Consider the following 12366-nt stretch of genomic DNA (forward strand, 5'->3'; position numbering starts at 1 on the left):
GTAGATTTGGAAAATCCTCCATCTATACCTCAATAAGGTGTGCTACTTTAGGCCATCTTGGCCCTCTTCTGTCTTTTTCTAGGTCAATTACCAACCTCACTGTGTAAATTCCCATAAATCTGACATGTATTTTGAACAAATTATGCCTTCTTTTGAACATAGAAATGCCTGCAATTACATATTGGTATTATCTAAAGACATATACCTTTGAAACTTATGTTTTTCATTTTTCTAGGTCAATGGCCAAATTCACAGGTTCAAGTCCCGTTACTCTGACATGTATTTTGGGAAAATCATGCCCCCTTTTGGACTTGAAAAATCCCGTCCAAATTACTATATTTAAAGCTAATACATTTATTGATTTGAAACTACAAATGTGTCTTCCGGGTTTGAATTTAAGGTATAACATCCAGTTCGTAACTCTGACATGTATAGGGCAAATTAAACCCCATTTTGGATTCAGACATTCCTGCTTAAAGTTTTACATGCAAGTTACTATTTCCAAAACTAATGCAGATAATAGATTGAAATTCGAAATATATATTCACATTTAGGGTAATATTCTTGCTTCTTGGACAACAATTCGAACAGGCGTGCATTGGCTATCTTACTTGGAAACTTTCAGTGAACTTTTGTATGTAAGGCTGGTATCACTGTAAATAAAGTAGAGCATAATGCTATATAAGGCATCTTTTTGCAGGAATAATAAGCCTTTTTGGTGTACATACCACAAGTTTTAAAGATAAAAACCTTAAATGCTTAAGACGGTAATAACTTTTGCTGGTGTTACAAAAATGTCCATGGCCCCTAAATACATTGTTTTGAAAAAGAGTTAGAAAATCATTTCTTAATGATATTCCAGCATCTTGAAAAAAAACAATAGCAATGCTGCATGCTTAGATCTCCATCAGCATTGGATATTTCAACAACTACTGACAATGCTTAATTGAATAAAAAGAAATCAATTTATATTTTGCAGATTGGGAAGAGCCTCCGCCATCGGAACCTCCATCAGGTGAGCGACCTACGCCCATCTAGGCCCTCTTGCTTCCTTTTTCTAGGTCAATTACCAACCTCACTGTGTTATGTGCCTGACATGTATTTTGACCAAATTGTGCCTTCTTTTGAACATAGAACCTTCTGGTTAATGTTTTGCATGAAAATACATATTAGGAATATTTAAAGGCATATGGCTTTGAAACTTATTTCGTCTTTTTCCTAGGTCAATGACGTTAAGTCCCATAAGTCTGCCATTCATTTGACCAAATTATGCCTTCTTTTGGACATTGAAAATCCTGGCTAATGTTTTGCATGAAAGTATATATTGGTATTATTTAAAGGCATATACCTTTGAAACTTATTTTCTCTTTCTTCTAGGTCAATGACCAACTTCACAGGATCAAGTCTCGTAAATCTAACATGTGTTCTGGGCAAATCGAGCCGCATTTTGGACTTGAAAAATCCTGTGCAAGTTACTATCTTTAAAACTAATGCACATACAGTTGTATTAAATTGAAACTTCACATGTGTCTTCCGGGTTATAAAACTAGCTAATAGCATCCAGGTCATAACTCTGACATGTATTATGGACAAATGATAAACCATTTTAGACTTAGATATTCCTGCTTAAAATTTTACAAGCAAGTTACTATCTCCACAACTAACACAGATACTGGACTGAAAGTCTATAGATATTTTAACATTTAGTGTAATATTCTTGCTTCTGGGACAACAATTCGAACAGACGAGCATTGTCTGTCTTACGGACAGCTCTTGTTCAGAAAATTCTCAGTTTTGTACTTGGAAACTTTCATTGAACTTTTGTATGTAAGTTTAGTATCACTGCAAATAAGCTAGAGCATAATGCTATATAAGACATCTTTTTGCAGGAATAATAAGCCTTTTTAATGTACATACCACAAGTTTTAAAGATAAAAACCTTAAATGCTTAAGACGGTAAAAAAAATTGCTGGTTTTACCAAAAAAAATGTCCTTGGCCCCAAAATACATTGTTTTGAAAAAAGAGTTAGATAATCAACTATCCAGTTAAGTCTGTCTGAGCAGCATCTTGAAAGTAACAAATGGCAAGGCTGCATGCTTAAACCTCCATCACCATTGGACATTTCAACAACTACTGACAATGCTAAATTGGATTTAGGTTTATTCCATCAGGAAAGATCCCTTTGTTATCGTTAATAAAAAGAAATCTATGTATATTTTGCAGATTGGGAAGAGCCTCTTCCATCGGAACCTCCATCAGGTGAGCGACCTAAGCCATCTCTGCCCTCTTGTTTCTTTTTCAATTACCAACCTCACTGCGTGAAGTTCCATCAATCTGACATGTATTCTGACCAATTACGCCTTCTTTTGGACAGTTTTGTACTTTGAAACTTTCAGTGAACTTTTGTATCTAAGTTTAGTATCACTGCAAATAAAGTAGAGCATAATGCTATATAAGACATCTTATTGCAGGAATAATAAGCCTTTGTAGCGTACATACCACAAGTTTTAAAGATAAAAAACTTAAATTTTTAAGAAGGTAATAATTTTTGCTGGTTTTACAAAAATGTCACTGGCCCATCAATACATTGTTTTAAAAGAGTTAAAAAATCATTTCTTCACATTACTCTAGCATCCATTTAAGGTGGTTCGCGGGGTTCCTACCAAAATTTCGAAGTATGAGATATAAGACTGATATTAAGTCTGTATGTACTAACATCTCCTGTCTTTCATTTGGAGAAAAAAGAAAATCGTTCCGAGTCCACATTTCCTTTGAAGAGCGCCACCTGGCGGCATATGTATTTTTCAAGGGAAATCGCCGTTTTTCTGTAATAATCTCATTAAAATTAATGTTATTACATTTTTTCAAACTCAGGAATATAGCTAAATTCAATGTTATTTTTTAAATGTTGGTTTTGTAAATTATTTCACTTGGAAAATGCTTAGATAAAGAGATATCCGTAGTAGGGGTGGGGAAAAATAGCGAAAATATTCAGTGTATTTCATGGCCGTTTAGCCAAAATAAAATAAAACGGAACGGTCAAAGTTCTTGATTTTTAAATATATTCTTCTTTAATCATTTCTGAACAAGAAAATAAAATAAAAATAGGGGGTCTTCACGGCAGATTTATTGCAAATTTACTTTTTATTTGTTTTGGTAATGTAAATATTGTGACGTTGATACACAATGACGGCGTTAACGTCGCGCAAACGCTGATTTCATTATGTCTTTCATTGATATAAACAGGACCTTCAGAGTTCACAAAAATCTTTAGAATCTTTTTTTATTTGAATATATTCACATGATGTACATTGTTGCGTATTTTGCAGTCAAAGTATATTATCTAGTAATATATATCAGAGTCAGTTAAAGCTGGAACAACTGATACCTTCCTGGTTAAAACTACTTGCCCACAGTTTCGGTGAAATTTTTCAACATGTTCATGTTCACCAAGTTCGGCACAAAATGTGGATATATCGCGCTAAAACATGTACTATAACAACTGAATATGGTATAAGTGGTTGAATTTTTTATGAAAATGTTTAATCTTGCATAATTCGCGTATCTGGCTCCGTATTTAAGGGTTAGTAAAGTGTTGGAGGGACGGGGGTGGGGGTGTAGAAAAAATCTTATCAGTTTATCCGCTATGAATTAAAACGGAGCTGTCAAAATTCTTTATTTTCAAACATAGGTTTCTTTAATTATTCCCCGACAAGAAAATAGAAAAAAAGAGTCATTTGCAAATTTACATTGAGCCGCGCCATGTGAAAACCAACATAGTGGCTTTGCGACCTGCATGGATCCAGACAAGCCTGCGCATCCGCGCAGTCTTGACAAGACTCCACGCTGTTCGCTTTCAAAGCCTATTGCAATTAGAGAAACTGTTAACGAACAGCATGGATCCTGACCAGACTGCGCGGATGCAAAACCATTATGTTGGTTTTCTCATGGCGCGGCTCATTTTACCTTTAGTATGAAATGTTTAAGTGCGAAACTGAACGACATTCCTTATTGTTTTTCAATATTTCAAGTGACTAGCTAACAACGAAGATACAAGATACGAAATGTGGTGAAACTGTTTTCCAGACAAAAATGAAATACATTTTTAACGAAAAAGAACATTTTGAAGGGTGGCTAAAACATCAATATGTTTCTTTTTTGTTATGATATGTAACTTTATTTAGAGGTTTTGATTTTCATTATAATTCTAATTGTGTATTATATTTATTGCTTTTTAAACCTATATTGAATATTTTCAATAAATAAAATCATGGAATCTTAAGCAGATGATGGATAAATGAGATAATGCCTCTTACGGTAAAAATGTACTTCAGTCTGTGAACTTGAAACCGTTACTCGAATAAAGCTCATTTTGGTGCCGCTTAGTGCATTACATTTATAACGTCAACGTGAATGCACAATGCAAACCGTATTGAGGGAAAACTTGCTTCAAAATGACAGAACAAAAATAAAACTCTAACTCATTTCGCTTCAAAACATTCAGAAAATAATATAAAACAGATACAGTCGACGCAGACGATATTTTAGGATGGAAAGATGGATGAAGGGTGGTTTAACTGAGGCTGCTCTTGCGAAAGGTTTAGAGGCATGCGTTCATTGTTCAGACCCGCTGTTTCTGTCAGATGTTTTCAAGGAAACGCACTTTCGACATGGTTCACTGTTGTACATACAAAAAGTTTCGATTATAGAAATTTGGCGGCAAATTGGGATCATTCTTATTTGATGAAGGTTTTATTCCAAAACCGAAGTATGGTATTCCAGTGTTGAATGTAATATCAAAAAAGTAACCACTATGATTTCATCTCGTGCATTTCTTTTGGTGTTTCAAAAATTTTAAAAGACGGATAAAACTAAGAAATAAATAAAACCACCATTTACATGTACTTCGAAATGTTTTCGCCAGAATGCTGAAAACAAAATATTTGACTTGTATTTAGTGTAAAAGTGCATTTTGACGCAGATGCGAATAGATTCGGATATTTCAGGACTGCAACTCACTGCAGACCTGGAACTCCTGTATAAATTACAGACCCCGGAATATACCGGATTCAAGCAATTTGAATGAAAATTATCTTTAATGTATATATTTTGTGACCATTGTAATACTAACCCTAACCTTTTGTCAGTATATTATACATATTATACACTAAATGCATGCTGTCGTACAATAATTTGCGTATTTTTGCCGTGCGCTCCGATTGATGATCAGTTCAGGACATGCGCAGAAGACCGCTCCAAATATGACAGACTGCAATGAGCAACATCGCATAAAGAATGCCCGTGACATTGAGCGCAAAGTGAACAGAAGTTAGTGTAGACTCTGTTCTTGCAGACAACTAGTCTAATAGAATTTGAGACAGGCTGAAATTTTAATACCCTGACAGAAACGGCAAGGGTGTCCGTGGTCATCATTTTTAAATGACATTTTTCATAATAATATAAACAAAATAATTAGCGTCTTTTAGGAAATTGTTGAACTGACATTGAAGTATATTTCTAGATGATATACTTAGATTGTAAATTACTTAACACTGCAAATAATGTGAATCTATTTAGTAAAAATATTTCATTTTTGAGTACTTTCATCATCCTGTATATACAAAAATGTATCTTTAAAGGACATAATGAACAAAACGTTTGTGTGACGTTAACACCATAAATGACGTATCAACGTCACAATATTTACATTACCAAAACAAATAAATAGTAAATTTACAAAAAAATCTGCCGTGAAGACTCCCTATTTTTATTTTATTTTCTTGTTTATAAATGATCAAAGAAGAATATATTTGAAAATCAAGAACTTTGACCGTTCCGTTTTATTTTATTTCGGCTAAACGGCCATGAAACACATTGAATATTTTCGCCATTTTTCCCCACCCCTACTACGGATATCTCTTTATTTAAGCATTTTCTAAATGAAATAATTTACAAAATGCAAATGTAAATAATAACATTGAATTTAGCTATATTCCTGAGTTTGAAAAATTGTAATAACATTAATTTTAATGCGATTATTACAGAAAAATGGCGTTATCCATTGAAAAAATACATGTGCCGCTAGGTGGCGCTTTTCAAAGGAAATGTGGACTCGGAACGACCTTTTTTTCTCCAAATGAAAGACAGGATATGTTAGTACATACAGACTTAATATCAGTCTTATATCTCATACTTCGAAATTTTGGTAGGAACCCCGCGAACCACTTTAAGTCTGGCTGCATGCTAAGACCCCATCAGCATTGGGCATTTCAACAACTACTGACAGCGTTATATTGGATTTAGGTTTGTTCTATCAGGAAAGATCCCTTTCTTCTTGTTAATGAAAAGAAATCAATTAATATTTTGCAGATTGGGAAGAGCCTCCTCCATCGGAACCTCCATCAGGTGAGCAACTTAAGGCCATCTTGGCTCTCTTGCTTCTTTTTCTAGGTCAATTACCAACCTCACTGCGTCAAGTCCCATAATTCTGACATGTATTTTGACCAAATTATGCCTTCTTTTGGACATTGAAAATCCTGGTTAATGTTTTGCATGGAAGTACATATTGGTATTGTTTAAAGGCATATAGCTTTGAAACATTTTTTTCTAGTTCAATGACCAACTTCACAGGGCCAAGTCCCGTAACTCTGACATTTAATTTGGGCAAATCATGCCACATTTTGGACTTGAAAAATCCTGTGCAAGTTACTATCTTTTGAATTAATGCACATATTGATTTGAAACTTCACATGTGTCTTCCGGGTTATAAAACTAGGTGATAACATCCAGTTTATCAATCTGACATGTATTAATGGGAAATTATACACCATTTTGGACTTAGACCTTCCTGGTTAAAATTTTACATGCTAGTTACTATCTCAAAATCTAATACAGATACTGGATTGAAAGTCTATGAATATTTAAACATTTAGGGTAATATTCTTGCTTCTGGGACAACAATTCGAAAAGACGAGCATTGGCTGTCTTACGGACATCTCTTGTTCAGAAAATTCCCAGTTTTGTACTTGCAAATTTTCAGTGAACATTTGTATGTAAGTTTAGAATCACTTTAAATAAAGTAGAGCATAATGCTATATAAGACATCTTTTTGCAGGAATAATAAGCCGTTTTAGTGTACATTCCACAAGTTTTAAAGATAAAATCTTTAAAGGTTTATGACTGTAATAATTTCTGCTGGTTTTGCAAAAAACTGTACTTGCCCCTTGAATACATTGCTTTAAAAAAGGAGTTAGAATATCATTTCTTCACAATACTCCAGCATCCAGTTAGGACTGTCTCAGCAGTATCCTGAAAGTAACAAATGGCAAGGAAGCATGCTTAGACCTCAATCAGCATTGGACATTTCTACAACTACTGACAATGTTAAATTGGATTTAGCTTTGTTCTATCAGGAAAGATCCCTTTGTTCTTGTTAATCAAGTTCATAACTCTGACATGTATTATAGACAAATTATACCTCATTTTTGACTTAGATGTTCCTGGTAAATATTTTACATCCAAGTTACTATCTCCAAAACTAATGCAGATACTGGATTAAAAGTCTATGAATGTTTCAACATTTAGCGTAATATTCTTGCTTCTGGGACGACAATTCGAACAGGCGAGCATTGGCTGTCGTATGAACAGCTCTTGTTCAGAAAATTCCCAGTTTTGTTCTTGCAAACTTTCAGTGAACTTTTATATGTAAGTCTAGTATCACTGCAAATAAAGTAGAGCATAATGCTATATAAGACATCTTATTGCAGGAATAATAAGCCTTTTTAGCGTACATACCACAAGTTTTAAAGATAAAAACCTTAAATTTTTTAGACGGTAATAATTTTTGCTGGTTTTACAAAAATGTCACTGGCCCATGAATACATTGTTTTAAAAGAGTTAAAAAATCATTTCTTTACATTACCCCAGGATCCATTTAAGTCTGCATGCTTAGACCCCATCAGCATTGGACATTTCAACAACTACTGACAGTGTTATATTGGATTTAGGTTTGTTCTATCAGGAAAGATCCCTTTGTTCTTGTTAATAAAAAGAAATCAATTTATATTTTGCAGATTGGGAAGAGCAACCTCCATCGGAACATCCATCAGGTGAGTGCCCTAAGGCCATCTTAGCCCTCTTCTTTCTTATTCTAGGTCAATAACTAACCTCAATGCGTCAAATTCCATAACACTGACATGTATTTTGACCAAATTATGCCTTCCTTTGGACATTGAAAATCCTGGTTAATGTTTTGCATGAAAGTACATATTGGTATTATTTTAAGGCATATACCTTTGAAACTTATTTTTTCTTTCTTCTAGGTCAATGACCAACTTCACAGGATCAAGTCTCGTAAATCTAACATGTATTTTGGGTAACTCCTGTGCAAGTTACTATCTTTAAAACTAATGCACATATTGATTTGAAACTTCACATTTGTCTTCCGGGTTATAAAGCTAGGTGATAGCATCCAGTTCATAATTCTGACATGTATTATAGGCAAATTATACCCCATTTTGGACTTAGACATTCCTGGTAAAAATTTTACATGCAAGTTACTATCTCTAAACCTTATGCAGATACTGGAATAAAAGTCTATGAATGTTTCAACATTTAGGGTAATATTCTTGCTTCTGGGACGACAATTCGAACAGACGATCATTGGCTGTCTTATGGACAGCTCTTGTTCAGAAAATTCCCAGTTTTATACTTGCAAACATTCAGTGAACTTTTGCATGTAAGTCTAGTATCACTTTAAATAAAGTAGAGCATAATGCTATATAAGACATCTTCTTGCAGGAATAATAAGCCGTTTTAGTGTACATACCACAAGTTTTAAAGATAAAAACCTTAAATGCATAAGACCTTAATCATTTTTGCTGGTTTTACAAAAAAAATGTCCTTGCTCACTATATATATTGTGTTGAAAAAAGAGTTTGAAAGTCATTTCTATACAAGACTCATGCATACAGTTCAGTCTGTCTGAGCAGCATCTTGAAAGTATCAAATGGCAAGGCTGCATGCTTAGACCTGCATCAGCATTGGACATTTCTACAACTACTGGCAATGTTGAATTGGATTTAGGTTTGTTCTATCAGGAAAGATCCCTTTGTTCTTGGTAATAAAAAGAAATCAATTTATAATTTGCAGATTTGGAAGAGCAACCTCCGTCAGAACCTCCATCAGGTGAGTGACCTAAGGCCATCTTGGCCCTCTTGTTTCTTTTTCTAGGTCAATTACTAACATCACTTCGTCAAGTTCCATAACTCTGACATGTATTTTGACCAAATTATCCCTTCTTTTGGACATAGAAAATCCTGGTTAATGTTTTACATGAAAGGACATATTGGTATTATTTGAAGGCATATACCTTTGAAACTTATTTTTTCTTTCTTCTAGGTCAATGACCAACTTCACAGGATCAAATCTCGTAAATCTAACATGTATTTTAGGTAAATCATGCCGCATTTTGGACTTGAAAAATCCTGTGCAAGTATCTATCTATAAAACTAATGCACATATTGATTTGAAACTTCACATGTGTCTTCCGGGTTATAAAGCCAGGTGATAGCATCCAGTTCATATCTCTGACATGTATTATAGGCAAATTATACCCCATTTTGGACTTAGACATTCCTGGTAAAAATTTTACATGCAAGTTACTATCTCTAAAACTTATGCAGATACTGGAATAAAAGTCTATGAATGTTTCAACATTTAGGGTAATATTCTTGCTTCTGGGACGACAATTCGAACAGACGAGCATTGGCTGACTTATGGACAGCTCTTGTTCAGAAAATTCCCAGTTTGTACATGCAAACTTTCAGTGAACTTTTGTATGTAAGTTTAGTATCACTTTAAATAAAGTAGAGCATTATGCTATATAAGACATCTTCTTGCAGGAATAATAAGCCGTTTTAATGTACATACCACAAGTTTTAAAGATAAAAACCTTAAATGCTTAAGGCCTTAATCATCTCTACTGGTTTTGCAAAAAATGTCTATGCTCACTGTATACATTGTTTTGAAAAAAGAGTTAGAAAGTCATTCCTATACAATACTCCTGGATATAGTTCAGTCTGTCTGAGCAGCATCTTGAAAGTAACAAATGGCAAGGCTGCATGCTTAGACCTGCATCAGCATTGGACATTTCTACAACTACTGACAATGTTGAATTGGATTTAGGTTTGTTCTATCAGGAAAGATCCCTTTCTTCTTGTTAATAAGAAGAGATCAATTTATATTTTGCAGATAGGGAAGAGCAACCTCCATCGGAACCTCCATCAGGTTAGTGACCTATTGCCATCTTGGCCCTCTTGTTTCTTTTCTAGGTCAATTACTAGCCTTACTTCGTCAAGTTCCATAACTCTGACATGTATTTTGACCAAATTATGCCTTCTTTTGGACATTGAAAATCCTGGTTAATGTTTTGCATGAATGTACATATTGATATTATTTGAAGGCATATATCTTTGAAACTTATTTTTTCTTTCTTCTAGGTCAATGACCAACTTCACAGGATCAAGTCTCGTAAATCTAACATGTATTTTAGGCTAATCATGCCACATTTTGGACTTGAAAAATCCTGTGCAAGTTACTATCTTTAAAACTGATGCACATATTGAGTAGAAACTTCACATGTGTCTTCCGGGTTATAAAACTAGGTAATAGCATCCAGTTTATAACTCTGACATGTATTATAGGCAAATTATACCCCATTTTGGACTTAGACATTCCTGATTAAAATTTTACATCAAAGATACTATCTCAAAAACTAATGCAGATACTGGATTGAAAGACTATAGATATTTTAACATTTAGGGTAATATTCTTGCTTCTGGGACAACAATTCGAAAAGACGAGAATTGGCTGTCTTACGGACAGCTATTGTTAAAAAATTCCCAGTTTTGTACTTGGAAACTTTCAGTGAACTTTTGTATGTAAGTCTAGTATCACTGCAAGTAAAGTAGAGCATAATGCTATATAAGGCATCTTCTTACAGAAATAATAAGCCGTTTTAGTGTACATACCACAAGTTTTAAAGATAAAAACCTTAAATGCTTAAGACCTTAATCATTTTTGCTGGTTTTACAATAAAACGTCCTTGCTCACTAAATACATTGTTTTGAAAATGAGTTAGAAAGTCATTTCTAAACAAGACTCATGCATACAGTTCTGTCTGTCTGAGCAGCATCTTGAAAGTATCAAATGGCACGGCTCCATGCTTAGACCTGCATCAGCATTGGACATTTCTACAACTACTGGCAATGTTGAATTGGATTTAGGTTTGTTCTATCAGGAAAGATCCCTTTGTTCTTGTTAATAAAAAGAAATCAATTTATATTTTGCAGATTGGGAAGAGCAACCTCCATCGGAACCTCCATCAGGTGAGTGACCTAAGGCCATATTTGCCCTCTTGTTTCTTTTTCTAGGTCAATTACTAACCTCACTTCGTCAAGTTCCATAACTCTGAGATGTATTTTGACGAAATTATGCCTTCTTTTGGACATTGAAAATCCTGGTTAATGTTTTGCATGAAAGTACATATTAGTATTATTTGAAGGCATATACCTTTGAAACTTATTTTTTCTTTCTTCTAGGTCAATGACCAACTTCACAGGATCAAGTCTCGTAAATCTAACATGTATTTTGGGCAAATCATGCCGCATTTTGGACTTGAAAAATCTTGTGCAAGTTACCATCTTTAAAACTAATGCACATATTGACTTGAAACTTCACATGTGTCTTCCGGGTTATAAAGCTAGGTGATAGCATCGAGTTCACAACTCTGACATGTATTATAGGCAAATTATACCCCATTTTTGACTTAGACATTCCTGGTAAAAATTTTACATGCAAGTTACTATCTCCAAAACTTATGCAGATACTGGAATAAAAGTCTATGAATGTTTCAACATTTAGGGTAATATTCTTGCTTCTGGGACGACAATTCGAACAGACGAGCATTGGCTGTCTTATGGACAGCTCTTGTTCAGAAAATTCCCAGTTTTGTACTTGCAAACTTTCAGTGAACATTTGTATGTAAGTTTAGTATCACTTTAAATAAAGTAGAGCATAATGCTATATAAGACGTCTTCTTGCAGGAATAATAAGCCTTTTTAATGTACATACCACAAGTTTTAAAGATAAAAACCTTAAATGCTTAAGACCTTAATCATTTTTGCTGGTTTTACAAAAAATGTCCTTGCTCACTCTATACAATGTTTTGAAAAAAGAGTTAGAAAGTCATTTCTATACAAGACTCATGCATATAGTTCAGTCTGTCTGAGCAGCATCTTGAAAGTAACAAATGGCAAGGCTGCATGTTTTGACCTGTATCAGCATTGGACATTTCTACAACTACT

The 12366-nt window shown here is 34.1% G+C and overlaps 2 protein-coding genes across 5 annotated transcripts in view; both read left to right on the plus strand.

The window, feature by feature from the left end:
• The window catches only part of LOC123529642 (uncharacterized), a 582930-nt gene that overhangs the window by 551830 nt on the left and 18734 nt on the right, over positions 1-12366 (plus strand). The gene's annotated exons all lie outside the window — the stretch shown is intronic.
• The window catches only part of LOC128548399 (uncharacterized), a 56399-nt gene that overhangs the window by 40584 nt on the left and 3449 nt on the right, over positions 1-12366 (plus strand). For 2 of the 3 annotated variants that reach the window (XM_053523054.1, XM_053523055.1), the window contains exons 5-11: positions 980-1015; positions 2225-2260; positions 6371-6406; positions 8074-8109; positions 9152-9187; positions 10253-10288; positions 11353-11388. In XM_053523054.1, the coding sequence (XP_053379029.1) occupies positions 980-1015; positions 2225-2260; positions 6371-6406; positions 8074-8109; positions 9152-9187; positions 10253-10288; positions 11353-11388 (252 nt within the window). The remainder of the gene's footprint in view (positions 1-979; positions 1016-2224; positions 2261-6370; positions 6407-8073; positions 8110-9151; positions 9188-10252; positions 10289-11352; positions 11389-12366) is intronic. The other variant, XM_053523056.1, reaches the window with a different exon arrangement.

The sequence above is a fragment of the Mercenaria mercenaria genome, chromosome 14 (assembly GCF_021730395.1).
Source record: "Mercenaria mercenaria strain notata chromosome 14, MADL_Memer_1, whole genome shotgun sequence".
NCBI classification, from domain to species: Eukaryota; Metazoa; Mollusca; class Bivalvia; order Venerida; family Veneridae; genus Mercenaria; species Mercenaria mercenaria.